The following is a 16844-nucleotide window of genomic DNA, read 5'->3' on the forward strand; positions in this document are numbered from 1 at the left end:
GACACAGATAAGTTCACTCAATCTATGCGAGTTAGGGACGATACGGTGTTCCCTGAGTTTTTCAGGCCCGGCTGGGGCTCGTCCCTTGGCACCCTAAATGACGCTTGTCCCAATATTAACCCAGCGGACTACCCTTGCCCGGACAATGAGGCCCTCTTTCAGAGGTTCCGTGCCCGAAACGATACCTAAACTAACAAAAAACCCCGAAAACATATAAAATACACTCAACACACATAAAACAAGATAAAATGAATAACGCAAATAAACACACGTCCAAATTACGGATCGATTCATATAAAACACATAACGAGTATCCCATTGGATCATATCAGATCCGAAAATACATTACTTAGCCACTAAGTAACTATAAAACGATATAATTTAATATCAGATTTGGATAATTATCAAAACGGAGCTTCTTATAAAATACTTTATACGAAAATAATGTAATAATATCTCGTCTTTTAAGAATATGGGTTTTGCAGATTTATTAAAATGACTATCGTATCGAAAATTGTACGTCGGGACGCGTACAGGTCAAACCGTAATCCGGATCGAAAACGTTAAAACACGGAAAATGTTCAGAATATCCATATTAGGTTAGGAAGGAGTTTTCGGGAGAGTTTCGGGTTATAAAAACGTAAAAATAGTTGAAGTTGGACGATTTCCGGCTTTATAAAACAGTTTTGTAATTACTCAGAAAATAATTAATAATTCATAAATCATTATAAAATCATATAACAATCCAAAAATTACCAGGAAAATATCACAATTATCTATATTTTATTCTGGGCATATAAAAATTAACCTACTCAAAGAATATCATATAAAACATCCAAACATCAATTCCAATTATCATATAATTCACTAAAATTCACATAAATATTTCCAAATAATTATAATAATAATATTTCAAAATATGGGATATTACAGTTACCAAGATTTTTGGTAGTACCGGTGAACCAGATGGCCAAATAATTATAATAATAATATTTGAAAATATGGGATATTACAGTTACCAAGATACGAGGAATTCCATATATGCACATGATATTTTCCCATAGGAATTGTGTAACCTGCTTGGTCATAATTTTGGCTAAAGGCTTGGCCTCGATCCACTTCGTGAAGTAGTCAATAGCCACAATCAAGAACTTTCTTTGCGCAGTGGCCATGGGAAATGGCCCGTGAATATCCATTCCCCACATGGCGAAGATAACAGGATAATTTATGAAAGTTAGCATATCGGGAGGTTATCGAACAATCGGTGCATTCTTTTGATAACGATCACACTTATTCATATAGTCTTTGGCATTAACCATCATTTCTGGCCAGTAGATGCCTAAACGAGTTATTTTGTGCGCAAGGGCCCTGTCCCCAAGTGTTGTCCGCAAATACCTTCATGTACTTCTTTAAGGGCCAATCGCGCCTCGTCGGGCCTAAGGCATTTAAGGTAAGGAACCACATAAGATCTCTTGTATAAGATTCCTTCGATCAAATAGTATCTCAGTGCTTGCACAGCTAATTTTCGCGCTTCCATCACATCATTTGGGAGCCATCCAGTTTGCATATGGGCCTTAATGGGATCTATCCATGATCCCCCAAGCCCTATGGGGGCAACAAACTTAATATCAATGCTCCGTATTTTTAAGACACGAAAGTACACACTCCCGGAACTTTCTTCCACTTCTGAGGAAACAAATTTGGACAATGCATCCACCTTAACATTTTCTTCTCTTGGGATATAATCGATATGACACTCGTCGAATTGAGTCATCACAGCTCTCACTAGGTGTACATACTTCTCCATGGTCTCGTCTCTTGCTTCGAACTCTCCCTTGACCCGGGACACTACAAGTTTCAAATCCCCACACACTTTCAAGTTCTTGACTTTCAATGTCCCAGCTAGGCCTAGTCCAGCGATAGGAGCTTCATACTCAGTCTCATTGTTCATGGTAGGAAAATCTAACTTCAGAGCATATTCAATTAGGAACCCGTCGGGGCTTTGTAAAACTAACCCTGCTCCACTTGAATTTGTTTTTGATGCCCCATCAAAATAGAGTACCCAGAATTTCCTTGTTTTTGTTCAACTTTTCTTCCTCCTTGCCCTTCATGTCCTGAGGTGTAGTATCTTCCTGCCCCCCCCCCCCCCGACTTCTTGGTTGACAATGGTACACTCAACCACGAAGTCAGCCAAGACCTAGGCTTTTATCTCCGTTCATGGCTTGTACTTAATATCAAATTCCCCCAGCTACATGGCCCATTTGATTAGCTTCCCATTGGATTTAGGATTGTGAATGATGTTTCTCAAAGGTTGATTTGTTAGTACCCCAATCTTATGATCTTGGAAGTAAAGATGCAACTTCCTTGAAGCCATCACCAAGGTTAAAGCAAATTTTTCTATAGTCGAATAATTCAACTCAGCCCCATGTAGAATCTTACTAACATAATATATGGGTTTCTGGACTTTAATCTACTTTTTCACCAACACGACGCTCAGGACATTTTCAGAAATAGCCAAGTATAAATGCAGAGTTTCACTCAAGACCGGCTTAGCCAAAAGAGGGGCTTGAACCATATATTTATTCAACTCCTCGAATGCCATCTGGCTTTCATCAGTCCATGTGAAGTCTTTCACTTTCTTCAAAGCTTTGAATAATGGCAAGCACTTGTATCCGGACTTGGAGATAAAACGTCCCAAAGCTGTGACCCTTCCGGTAAGTTTTTGAACATCCTTTATGAAACGTGGAGGTTCCATGTCTAAGATGGCCTTTATCTTGCCTGGATTGACCTCCATTCCCCTCTTAGAAACCATCAATCCTAAAAATTTTCCTAAACCTACTCTGAAAGTACACTTGGGAGGATTCAACATCATTTTGTGATATCTTAAGATCTGAAAGGTTTCCCTCAAATGGGTTACATGGTCTGTCTTCTCGAGACTCTTACTAATATTTCATCTACATAAACCTCCATGGTATTCCCAATAAGGTCCTTAAAAATCTTGTTCATTAATCTTTGGTATGTGGCTCCTGCATTCTTGAGACCAAACGCCATAACGAGGTAACAAAAAACACCAAAATCGGTGATAAATGATACCTTAGGGACGTCATCCTTATGCATCTTGATCTGATTATATCCGCTAAATCCATCCATGAAATTCAGCATCCCGTGCCCCGCGGTAGCGTCTATCAGAGTGTCTATCCTTGGGAGAGGGAAACAATCCCTCGGGCATGCATCATTGAGATCAGTGAAATCAACACATATTCTCCACTTTCCATTAGCTTTCCTTACCATTACAGGATTCACCAACCATTCTAGAAACCATATCTCCTTAATGAAACCAACCTCTAAGATCTTCTCAACTTCTTGTTCGATAGCTTCCTGCCTTTCAGGGGAAAAACTTCTTTTCTTTTGCTTTACGGTCTTTTAATTTGGATCCACGTTCAACTTGTGGGTGATCAACTCTGGGTCTAGACCAGGCATATCCGATGCCGACCATGCAAACATGTCATTATTCTCCTGTAAGAACCATATTAACTTTCCTCTAAGGGGCTCCCCCAATGACGCTCCAACGCAAGTTACTTTTTCGGGATCCTCGAGAGCCAAAGGGATCGGGATCAAGTCTTCTGCCGGTTTTCCTTATTACTCATCATTCTCACGAATATCCAAATCTTCAATGGGCAAGACCTGCCCCCGGCTCCATCTGCCCTCAACGAGGCTACATAACAGCTTTTGACCATCTTATAGTCTCCTCTTTCTTCCCATATCCCATCTCTGGTTAGAAACTTTATCACAGAATGGTAGGATGAGGGGACTGCCTTGAAGGCATGTATACATGTCCTTCCCATAATCGCATTATATATTGACCCAGCCTTAACCACCACAAAGTTCAACATCTGTGTGGCCTGTCTTGGCTCTTGCCCCATTGTTAGAGGTAGTTTTATTATCCCTTCAACCGGACATTCGACTCCAGTGAAACCATATATCGGTATATCAATCGGAGTTAATTGAGAATTATTGTACCCCAACCTTATGAAAGTATCATAGAGTGAGATATCTATCGATGCTCTATTGTCTACAAGGACTTTCTTTACCGTGTTGTTTCCTATGTTAGGCGTTATGACTAGGGGTCGTTATGGGGAAACTTGATCTCTTCCAAGTCAAAGTCATCGAATGCCATTATTACCTCTGCCTTGGCCCTCTTCGGAGCTTGTGCAACGATGTGCATGACTTCTCTAGCATAAGCTTTCCTCAAATTTTTAGACGATCCATCTGTAGTTGGTCCTCCAAAGATTGTATTTATCACCGGTCCTCGGGGTTGGGGATTTCGCCCCTGATCATCTTGATCCCTCTCACGGTCATCAAAATTCCTTCTTCCATTATTGTTTATTTCTCCTCTCTCCCCATCTCCTGTATACTTACTTAATCTTCCTTTTCGAATAAGGAATTCAATTTCATCTTTCAGTTGTCGACATTCATCGGTGTCGTGACCAGCATCCTTATGAAATCTACAATATTTGCTTTTATCTAGCTTAGCAGGATCAGCCTTCAGGGGTTTAGGCCAATGAACATCCTTTTCTCTCTCAATTTCCATTAAGATTTGGCTCCTAGGAGCATTCGGCCTAGCATACTCGGTAAACTTTTGTCCAGGTCCCCTTCTTGGGTGGTGAATCAGTGTATTTCTCAATTCTAGAATACTTGTCCTTGGAATTGTATTCTTGGTCTGTTTTCCTCTTCTTTCTACCAGCGGGCTCATTATTTATCACTATCTTTTTTCATGCTTTCCTCAACTTGGATATATTTCTTTGCTCTACTTTGGAGCTATAGCATATTTTTTGGTGGCCGATTGGCCAAAGACATCTTGAAGAACCCATCCTTGGTTCCTTGTTGCAACGCTATCATAACTACCTTGTCATCAAGATCTGGGACTTTCAAAGCCTCCTTTATGAATCGATTCAAGTAGTCTCTAAGAGACTCTTTTTCCCCTTGCACTATAATCATGAGAGAAGCGAAACTTTTTTCATGCACCTTCCGGCTGATGAACTGCTTGATGAAAGCTTGACTTAAATCTCTAAAGGACCCAATTGAGTTTGGTGGCAAACGGTTGTACCACCTTTGGGCCAATGCCTGATAAGGTTTGAGGGAAAGCCCGATATTTGATCGCATCATTCACGGGCTGCAGCAACAGTGCATTAGAGAAGGTCCTAACGTGATTAGCGGGATCACCCATTCCATCATATGCCTTTATAGTCGTCATCTTGAACTTCCTTGTGATATGGGTGTTCATGATTTCTGCCGTAAAAGGCGGGGTTGGATCGTCTAGGTCTACGAGGTGGAGCAACTCAAACAGGTTTCCCCGAGGGGCATCCATTGATTTTCTCCTAGAAGTTTCTTCCAAATCGATGACCATGGGTATTTCCCCTAGTTCCTCTAGCTCGGTTGGCCCTCGTTGGCTTCCTAGCCTGACTCCTCTCCATGTCCCTCCTTAGCCTTAGGATTTCTACCTCATGGGAACGTATCATTTCCTCAAAAATCTGGGATGCCACTCCCTGAGCTTCTTGAAATTCGGGTTTCCTGCCCCCAATAGGCTCGAGGTGCCTACCTCCAACTGTCTCTTTATCCCTTCTTCTCTTTCTTTGATGGGCATCTTTATTGGTTGACTCTCCACTTTCCTCAGTAGTATAGAGTCCCGATACATCTCTTTCATTATTTATTTGTTGTAGACCTCTAAGATAATTAGGCTCGTCCCAAGGTTGTGATCAAGGTGGTAGGGGTGGCCTACTCCCCCCCCACCCTCTGAGTAAATTGGCATATCATAGGTGTGATTTATGGGCACATGATGCACTATGGTTAACATCTCAAAGCCCGCAGATTGAGTTCCCAAAGGAGCATTGAGATTCAAATTTTGAGGATTCGCCCTAAAAGTTGGGGGTGGTTGTGATTCAGATCGGGGATTCAAAGGATCCGCTGTCCCTTGAGAGTAAGTCAAGTGAGGGAAATCTCAATGGCGTATGAAATTTTCTAGGTTTTCCCGACCAGTGTTCCTTCAGGGATGTTGTTTATTCTCCGTGTATTTACCATGGTTGTTGTTGCTTCCTACATACGGCGCCAAATGTTATGGGTAAAAATTAGGGTGTATTTAATGTTGTATTTAAGACTAGGGTTCGCGAGCTCAAGGCTCTCTTTTACTGCTCTCATGCTTTGACTCAATCTGTCTTCACAAGATGCCTACATACCTTGCTCTATGCCAATGATCAAGTCAAAAACGTAGTTGTTGTTTGTAGGGTGAGGCCCCTTATATAAGCATGGGATGCCCTTGAATTAGATTAGTTTTTGGAGACTTGATGGGCAAGCCTCAAATTTATAGTGGACTTTGGAGTCCTAGAATGTAGGAAATTGATCCCTTATCCTATGAGGTTTCTTGGAGGCCAATCTCCAAGGAATTATACCCTTATTTGGACTCTACTTGTCATCTGATTTTACTCATATTTATTAATTATGAAATTAAATAATATTCAGGGTTTTGGGCATCTCTAAATGGGCTTTATTTATAACCCAAGTCGGGCATGATTAATTCCACACCAATTATGTAATCAAGAAAAAAATCCATAATATAAGTCCACTTTTAAATACTAGTATTATGGGAAAGAGAGAGTATATAATATATATTTTACATTATACTACACATTAATGAAAGGCATATGTCATAGCCTATTTGTTTATTCGAGGATTTAACTCAACTCAAATAAGGATGTAACAAGTAAATAGTGGTTCTATCGTCAGAGAGATCTCTCAAAGTAACATATGTTAAAGGATTAAGTAACATTGTTCGTCTACAGACTTGAGAACTTAATTCACTGGAAGAAGCTCAAGAAATTGATCAAGCTCAGTGATATAAATCAAGATTGTGGATTTAATCAAGTGACAGAGATCTCGTCTGGGTATCAATTAATTATAAGGATTTAGTCTGAAGAAAATCAAGAGTATCAAAGTCAAGGCATGAAGAAACATCACGGAAGTTAGTCACTCATGAACCAGACAGTACATCGAGTGTCAACATTGAAGTGGTGGAATTGATTCATAATTGACAGTGATTTTCAGAAGATTTTCAGAAGAATGGTTGCTGCTCAATATTAGTATTAATTCTCTATTAATTAATTAAGTCATATAATTTAATTAAGAGAATAAATTAAATCTGCAAAGATTAATTTATTGATTAATTGAATTAATTGATTAATTAATTCAGAATTATTATTTGATTAAAATCTGTTTTAATCTAGCAAGACTATCTTTTGTATTAGCAAGACAATCGGTATGACAATCAATAGTCATACCGAAAGTCATGCTAGTTCATTTAGATTGTCTTGCCGAAAGTTCTATCAGTTCAATGGATAGTCCTACCGAAAGTCCTACCAGTTAAAAGGATTGTCATGCTAAGCTAAAAGGATTGTCTTGCCAGTTAAATCAAGGAGTGATTTAATATAAAAGAACTGAAGCTGATTTTCAGAAGAGGCAGTGCATTGAATATCAAACACAGCAGAACACAGAACAAAAGAAAACTGCAGAGAACTTATTGCAAATTCTCAGATCATTTATTTCTAGTATTTATTGTTAAATCTAATCCACTAGAAATCCTTTTCTTGTTCTTGTGTAACTATCTAGCGGATCAAAATCCCTAGAACTTAATCTCAAATTGCATTTAGCATTTGATCCTTTTTATTACAAAAATAGAAAAAGTTCATGTCGAATTTATTCTAGATTTGGAATAATTTATTTGAGATTAATCCCTTGTAAATGATACCGTTGTTGTAACACCTTTCAAGTTTAATAATAGTTTTATTTAACTTGAATTTTGTTTCACTTTTTTATTCCGCATTTTATTCGATTAAACGGTATTGTTTGTATTCAACCCCCCTTCTACAAACATATTGAGACCTAACACATTAAGAACAAATGACAATTTTAACAGATTTACCGCATATTTGTACCAAATTAACATTTTCCCCCTTCGTGGTCATTTCTACCCATATAATACCCACAAGTCAAATACGTATTAAATGTTATTGACCCGATTCACTATTCACCTGAATTACAACATAAAGATACATATTAAATTTGCATATACTTGGATTGTATTGATTATTATTATCCTAATTCAAGAGAAGAAGCGTTAAATATAGCAGAATTTGTTTATGTGAGTTATGCTATATATAGAATTAGAAACTGTTTGATATATTTGTGATGTCAAGTCTAATGATGATTTGTGTTTAGTTTTCAAATCTTAACTAATAGGACAAATCATGACTTAATTGGAAATCAGTACTTATACTGAAGTCAGGACTTGAGATATCAGAACTTAAGTTGTCAGAACTTAAGTTATCAGAAGATATTTATCAGGAGATAATATCAGGACTTAAAGAGACTTTCAGATAAGGAAGGCGGTTGATTGAAAGGAAAGAAGATCGAGACTAAAACAAGAAGAGATATGCATGGAGAAGAATTCTATGAAGAATAGATTACTTGGAAGAAAAGATAACTAGTTGATATATTTTAGGATGCAGAATCATATTCGATATCTATTAGAAGATTATCTTGTAACTGTGTGTCTATATAAACACAACATAGGGTTTACACTATATGTGTTATCTTAATCGAGAATTTTATTCATTGTAACCCTAGCAGCTCTCGTGATATTTGTTCATCACTGAGAGAGAACGGTTCCATTGTAATACTGTTTTAATAATAAGATTATTCTGTGTTTCATACTTGTGTTCTTAATTCGATTTGATTGTGCTAGACACTGTATTCAACCCCCTTCTACAGTGTGTGTGACCTAACAAGTGGTATCAGAGCAATCTGTTAACATACATACAGTAAAGAGCCAAAAACAATCATGTCTGAAGAAATACAAACTCCAACCAAGCCCACCAAAACTGAAGAAACTCCAAAGACTCAAATCCATAATCAATATGAGACTATTAGGGTTCCCATACTGAAACCTTCTGAGTATCCCATATGGAAGGTGAGGATGTCTATGTTTCTGGAAGCTACATATCCAGAATACCTTGACAGAATTAATGAAGGACCACATAATCCAACCAAGCTCTCTGTTGTAGTTACAGATCAGCCAGCAAAGTCTATACCAAAGGAGAAAATTGAATATACAGCTGAAAATATCTCATCTATTGCAAATGATGCAAAGGTAAGACATTTGTTGTATAGTGTCGTTGATAATGTCATGTCAAACAAAGTAATTAAGTGCAAGACTGCAAAGGGGATATGGGATGCCTTGGAGACAAGATGCCAGGAAACTGATTCAATTAAGAAGAACATGAGGACTATACTCACTCAAGAGTATGAGCACTTTGACTCAAAACCTGATGAGTCATTAACTGATTTATATGAAAGATTTGTCAAACTCTTGAATGATCTGTCACTGGTGGATAAGGAATATGATCTTGAAGATACTAATCTTAAATTCCTTTTAGCTCTTCCTGAAAGTTGGGATTTAAAGGCCACAACTATCAGAGACAATTATGCTCTTGATGAAACTACTCTTGATGAAATTTATGGTATGCTCAAGACTCATGAACTTGAGATGGATCAAAGAACCAAGAGGCATGGGAGAAAGTCAAGAACAGTTGCTCTTAAGGCTGAGGAGGAATTCCCCAAAGTGGTTGTCTCAAAGAAAGGCAAAGGAAAGGCTCTCATCACAAAGTATGATACTGAGTCATCAAGTTCTGATAGTGATGAGGATTCAAAAACTGAAAGTCTATCTGAGATGGATGCTGATGAAGAGATGATGAAGCTGTGTGCTGTTATAGTGAAAGGTATCACAAAGATAGCTTACATGAAATTCAGAAGGGGAAAGAAGTTTTCCAGGAAAAGTGGAAGTTCTGATAAGAAGGGATTCACAAAATCTGAAGGCAAAGCTGGAAAGTCTGATAGAGGAGATTACTCAAATGTTAAATGCTACAATTATGGTGAGAAAGGCCACATATCTCCTGACTGCAAGAAAGAAAAAGGTGACAAAGGCAAGGCACTTGTCACAAAGAAGAAAAGCTGGACAGACACTTCAGATTCTGAAACTGAGGTGAACTATGCTTTGATGGCAAATGTTGATAGCAGTTCTAAAGCTGCTAATTTAAAGGTACCTCAAACAACTTATGCTTTTCATACTGATGATATTACTGAGTTGAGAAGATATCTTAAAACCATGTTCATTAGTTATAGAGATCAAAATTTAACATGTGAAAGGTTAACTTCTGAAAATTTGGCTTTTAAGAAAAGGAATGCCTATTTAGAAAAGGAGTTAGTTATGTTCCATCAAACTCAGAAAGAAAGAGATGATGCTTTTTATGTTAGAGATGAAGTGTTAAAATTGAATCAATCTCTAAAAACTGAGTTAGAAAAGGAAAGAGAGATTATCAGGACTTGGACTAACTGTGGAAGAACAACTCAGAATTTGTTAAGTAGTGGAAACTGGAAAGAGGGCTTAGGTTATGGAGATGATAAGAATAATAAAGGAACTATAGAAATTGAGTGTAACGACCGAGAAATTACGCTTGTATTATATTATAATAAAGATAAATTATGTGTATTATTTTGTGATTAAATGTGTTGAGTCATTAAATCCTAAGTGCTATGTGCTATGTATTGCCTGTTTTGATCTGAACGTGTTTTGGATATTTATTGAGTGTTTTATTGTAAGTTATACATTTTATATCAAAACCCGTACAGCTCAAACAGTGTTTTAAAATTCCGTATTTCAAACAAAATCATTGGCCCTATTTTATCAAAAATGACCTATACCATATCGCTATTCTGAACCCCTAGACGTTTTAAAAATTTACCTTTTTCGCGAAAAACGACTTTTCCGGACCCCTTCGGGTACCAAAAACCCCACAAAAATCACATTTTTATTTTTATATGATCATGAAATTATCATACATCATTTTTCTTTGCATTTTTGTAATATTCATAATTTTTGGGAATTTTTGACATTTATTTTGTATTTATTGGATATTTAAAAATTCATTATTAATACCCAAAAAATTATAAAAATTGGGGCCAAATATTTTTATTAGGAGTGTAATTAGCCCCTTAATTTTATTTAGGGGTATTATTTTCCATGATATAAATAGCCTAATTTTTATTAATTAATTAGTTAATTAATCATAAAAAATCAGAAAATTAGGAATTAGGGTTTGTGGGTGAAGAACAGGGAAGAGAATCAATCACAGATTTGAAGGTGATTCCGGCATCCAAATCGATCATGTAAGTAGTCATATTGAAGCTGGTGAACTGTAGTTTATGATTCTGTGATCAATTTCAGTTAATAAGTATTCGATTTTGATTTCGTATTTTCTGATTATTTGCTTGAATTCGGGTTTTGATTTTGGTTAGTTGTTAGAAGATTTTGATGTTGTAGTTGTGTAGATCGTTGATTTTGCAATCGAACGGCACCGGTTTTGTCGAGTTTGGTTTCGTTTTGAGGGTGGCCAGAAAAGCGGCGACGCCGCCGCTGTTGTTGGTAGTTCAGGCGACGGGGACGGCTGGGAACGAAGGCTGAGGAAAGAGATGAACAGGAACGGGGTTGCAGGACGTTGGCAGGAATAATCGAGGTGTTATTGTTGTTTGTTCGCCGTGGTTCGCCGGTAAGCAGCCGCTGACGTCGAGTTTTCCGTCCGGGCGGCCGTGTTCTTCGCAAATCGGGTTCGACCCGGTTTCCAACCCGGTTTCGACCCGGGGTTTGATCCAAAAACCCTGAAACCCTTCCCTGTTTTTGTGTTTCTGATTTTCTATTATTTATTTTATTTTATATAAATCCAAAAATCAGATTTTAGTAATTCTAAAAATCAATTAAAAATTCTGAAAAATATTATAATTAATTTATAAATTAATTTATTAATTTAGAAATTAGAATTTAATTATTTATCTAATTATTTATTAGTTATTTAATTAATCAATAATTAGGTAATTAATTAATAAATAGGGATTATAAATAATCGAATAATATGAATAATACTTTGTTAATTAGTTGAATATCACGAGTAACTTGTAATTATACGAGTAGTGATTCGATAAGTTAGAATTAGTAATCGAGCGATATTTATTCGAAGAGTGTTGTAATAATTATTCGTATCGAATAATTAAATACAGATAATTAATTAATTAATCGTATAAGATATAATAATAATAATAACAATAGTTCGATATTTATTCGAGGAATGCGAGTAGCTCGTATTTATACGAGTAGTTAATCGTTGAGTTAGGTTATGATTCGAGTAATAATTATTTATTCGATAAATAGTGTATCAGTTAATTGTATTGATTGATTATTTGTGAATAATCGATCTAATCGAGTAAGTGATAATAACTTGTAAATAATTGTAATAAATTGTAATTAATCCTAATAATTAGGGATTAATTATTCTAAAATACAATAATTGTTAATTAATTATTTAAAAATATAATTAAGGATTATTTATTGTAATTAATTATTAACTAATTTATATTTTGTCTAATTCATAATAATTAAACCGTTAGTCCGAATTGAGTAAAACGAAGACCCCTAGACTCAGAAAAATGAAACGAATCCAATAAAAATAATTGTAAATCATAATTTCCTCCGAAAAAGAGTGGTCTTATGATAGTTAATGGTTTATAGGCCTAATAGGGGTAGAATCGAGTCAAATAAATCCTGAAAAATTATAATAAAATCAAATGGAGTTAGTTAATACAGGTATGAGTCTAGTATCGATTCTAAAAATATTATCAGTTTAAAAATTAATTATGTGCCTTATGTGCTATGTGTTTTACGTGATTATGTGAACCATACGTGCTATATAATTATATGTGTATATGCGAGTCAGATAGAAACGCATGGGTAGATTAATAGGGTTGCGTAGTATCAATTCGAGATACGCGTATGTAGTAAGTTATCTAAACGACTATCTTTCTATGATTGATCCAGTATCAGCAAGGCCGATCAAGCAGGAGTCCAAAGGCGGTGAGTTGAACCAGGTTAAGTACGTGCAATGCAAGTTTTTTCCCCTATTCTAAATTCAGAATAGTGAATTATGAAAGGAATATGTCCTAAGTCCAATCATGTATTAGGATTTAGGAATAACTTTTTATGTAATCTGTTTTGATTTCATTGATATTAATAAAAGACTTATTTTGTTTTTATTACGGGCTATATCTATTTAAGTGTTTAAATAAGATATACCATAGTTTAGAGTAAAGCTTTTTATGGATTATGATGTGATCATAATAGTGAGACCTAAAAGATGATAACTCTAAACTTAAATAGTTCCTGGTCATAGGATTACTAACTGGTAATTAATAATCCGCAAAGATCGGTACATACTATGCTTGCTTCATTATGAAGGATGTCTGTTCTCATAGATATTTGTGTGGTGACACTATAGCTAGTATGTAGGTGCTTATTATAGAATAAGTTCACTGAACATGACTCGCCCAGCTGAACAACTGATGGAGTTTACTCACGTGACATCAGTTGTTTGCTTAGTGATAGTTGTACAAGTATCCTTAGACTTGAGGTCATCATAGTCATCTTGTGTACACTGAACTATGCTTTGGTTTAGTTCTTAGTCTTCAGGGACAATTATTAGGACTCTTCTGGGTATAGGAATTTGTACACGAAGATAGTGTATGATCAATAAAGGATCTACCCCTTCCAGTGAAGAAAGCGAATGTTCAAGGCTGATCCACTTATGCTAGTTCAGGAATCTCTGGCCAGAGTGAATGAAATTAGAAAGGAGTTTCTAATTATCATAGAACTACGCATAGTAAATGGTAAGCAAGTGATTGAATTAGATAGGCTTGACACGAGATCCATGCCTTGTATTTAATCGGAACATTATAGGGTAGAAGGAGTTTATTGTACGGTAACTATTCACTGACAGGTTCTTGGTATTCTAAGCAGTGAATTCATATTATCCGGATAGTCGCGATATGTTGAGAAGCATCCCTCACGATGTAGAATAAATGTGATTAATTAATTAATCATATTTAATAAATTAGAGAATTTATATAAATAATGATAAAATAGTTTTATTATTATTTATTTCTACTACCGGCTTAATATTGAACCTACAGGGTCACACCTTAAAAAGAGAATGATTTAATGGTGGAGGAATTAATTAATAATGGCTAATAATTATTTATTTATGAAATAAATAATTAATTGGAAAATTTAATAATTGATTAAATGAGATTTAATTGATTATAAATTAATTAAGAAAAGTTCTTAATATTATTAATTAAGAATTTAATTTTTGGAAATTAAATCAAGAGAGAGAATTATTTCTAAAGTGTTTAGAAAAATGATTAGTAATTAAAAGGTGTTTTAATTATTAATGACAATAATAAATGGGATAATAATAATAATATTTATGGGAAAATTTCAGCTGAAAATTTTGCCTATAAATACACTATTATAGACCCTATTTTATTCTAACCCACATCGAACCCGAAAACCCAAAAAGTTTGGAAAACCCAATTCTCTCCACCTCCTTCCTCCTCCTTAACATCGTTTTCTTGGTGGATACCGGTGGAGTGCTTCACACTTGAGGAGCAACTGCTAAGGATCTCTGATCGTTGTCTCCGAATTATTTTAAAAAGGTTAGATTCGATCCCTCAAATTTTTATTCATGATCTGTATGCTTTTATTTGGATTTTGTATGTGTAAAAAGTGTTTTGTCATGACCCCGCTGCGTTAAAAATCCAACAATGGTATCAGAGCATAGGTTGTATGCATATAGATCTGTGGTAAAAATTTCAGAATTTTATGTGCTTGTATGAATTAATTATGATTTTTACAAGTTATATCATGGATTAATTTTGTCTGATGAGAAATCGTTTCTCAGAATAATTTTGAGTGTTGATCTGGGTTCTACAAGTGTTGTAGATCATCTGGGTATTTTTTTCATAATTTTATGATGTATAGATTTTTTATTATGAATTTTTGAAGTTCTTGTAATTAAATTCGTAATTAAATAAATATAAATATATGTATATAAAGTATATATATATATATATATATATGTTTGTATATATCTGTGCTGTTGTATGCTCTGCTGCGGCACGGAAAGAACAGCAGGAAAGAGGTTGAACCAGTCTTGCGGCGCGGCGTTCGAGGAGAAAGAATTCTGTCGGCTGCTGCAAAAACAAAAAAAAAATAGGGGTGTAACGCATTCGGGGAATGCGTTACACACCTGTGGCGCATTCACGGAATGCGTTACACCCTTGTAACGCATCACCGGAATGCGTTACAGGCACTGTAACGCGTTCCTGTAATGCGTTACAGCCCTTCTGTTATTTTTTAAAATTGATTTTCTGGGAGTTTCGTAACTCCGTTTTAGGCGTGCAATATACCGTTGGATTCGTTTTTTCGAGACGGATCTAATGGAGTAATCAATTTTAGTTTATATAAAAGTTTTGAACTGTTTATATTTCCATGAAGTGTTTTAAAGTTGTTTTTGACTGTTTTAATTGCTTTTAAATGCTTCATGTGATACATAGAGATGTATAATGCTTAGAATAATATGCTAGATGATGTAACATGCCTACCTTGATGTTTATTCATGTTGATATATGTGATATATGCTTAGTTTATCATGCGATGATAGATTTAGGTGAACTTAAATGAACATAAGGCGTTTGTTAGACAACCTAGTATAGTGAAATTATTTCATAACCTTAATAACAATATTATGAATACAATTATGAGATTCTTGTGTTTATGAAACACGTAATTGAATATGAATTTTCGATATGAGAGAAAGGATGATTCTGTCAACAACAGATTTCTATCTGTAAGAAAGGGTTATTAAGTGACGCCTCTTGACAATGCTCCACCCGATCTGGGAATAATCTGATTATTGATTATTGATTTGAAATATTTAATTTAAAAAGGAAGAATTTCTTTATAATATGATTATGATTGTAACGTAATATAATCCCTCTAAAATTAAATAATATCAAGTAGTAATTGGCCAATGACACAACGGGCTTGTGTCGGTCATAGCCTTCCAACATGATAGAAAAGTAGTTCTTATTTTTGAATCATTGTCGGTTCGTGCTACAGCCGAGGGCTTTGATTTCGAAATAAGAAATACTTGTCAATTACATAGAGATGTGTACATTGAATAAGAATCTAAAGGTCGGTACGTGTTACAGCCGTGGGCCTTTGGGGACTGATTCAACTGTACGGAATGTTGGGTTAGACTTGACTTAGAATATTGAGTTTGTCGTGCTACAGCCGAGACTCAATTATTCAAGAGGCTAAAGTTTGATTAGGGAATAACATGAGATGTAATTGACAAGAGTTGTCTGCCTATTGAACATTACATGGCGGTTCGTGCTACAGCCGGGGTCGTGTAATGGAATGTAGGATCCCTATTCCCACTAGCATTATGAATGCTTAATTTTTCACGTAGGGGGTTGAATAAATTAGGAAAACTAGTGGGAGCCACTTATGAATAAAAACCCGATTCATATAGTGTTTTAAAATGAAATCGAATATTTGCTAAGTGTTGTTATGTGTTTATCATTTACAGATTTACTTTGTACGTTATGTATTCTGCACTATCACTCGGGAGCATACTAGATGCTCACAAGTTGACTGATCCTAATTTAGCTGTATGCTTTCACTGTAACAAGTTAGGGCACTGGAAGAGAAACTGCAAGGTTTACCTTGCAGAATTGAAGAAGAAGAAGGGTAGTAAGACTACCGCTTCTGATTCAGGCATGTTCATGATCGAAGTTAATATGTCACTAGGTCAAATTTCTACTTGGGTATTAGATACCGCCTGTGGTTC

General features: G+C 35.7%; 1 protein-coding gene across 1 annotated transcript; it reads right to left on the bottom strand.

Moving 5' to 3' along the window:
- Window positions 1-1348: 1348 nt before the first annotated feature.
- Window positions 1349-1951, bottom strand: LOC141718307 (uncharacterized). The gene has a single exon (XM_074520690.1). It carries the CDS (start codon window positions 1949-1951, stop codon window positions 1349-1351), a length of 603 nt encoding a protein of 200 aa, XP_074376791.1.
- Between the last annotated feature and the right edge of the window lie 14893 nt (window positions 1952-16844).

The sequence above is a fragment of the Apium graveolens genome, chromosome 4 (assembly GCF_009905375.1).
Source record: "Apium graveolens cultivar Ventura chromosome 4, ASM990537v1, whole genome shotgun sequence".
NCBI lineage: Eukaryota > Viridiplantae > Streptophyta > Magnoliopsida > Apiales > Apiaceae > Apium > Apium graveolens.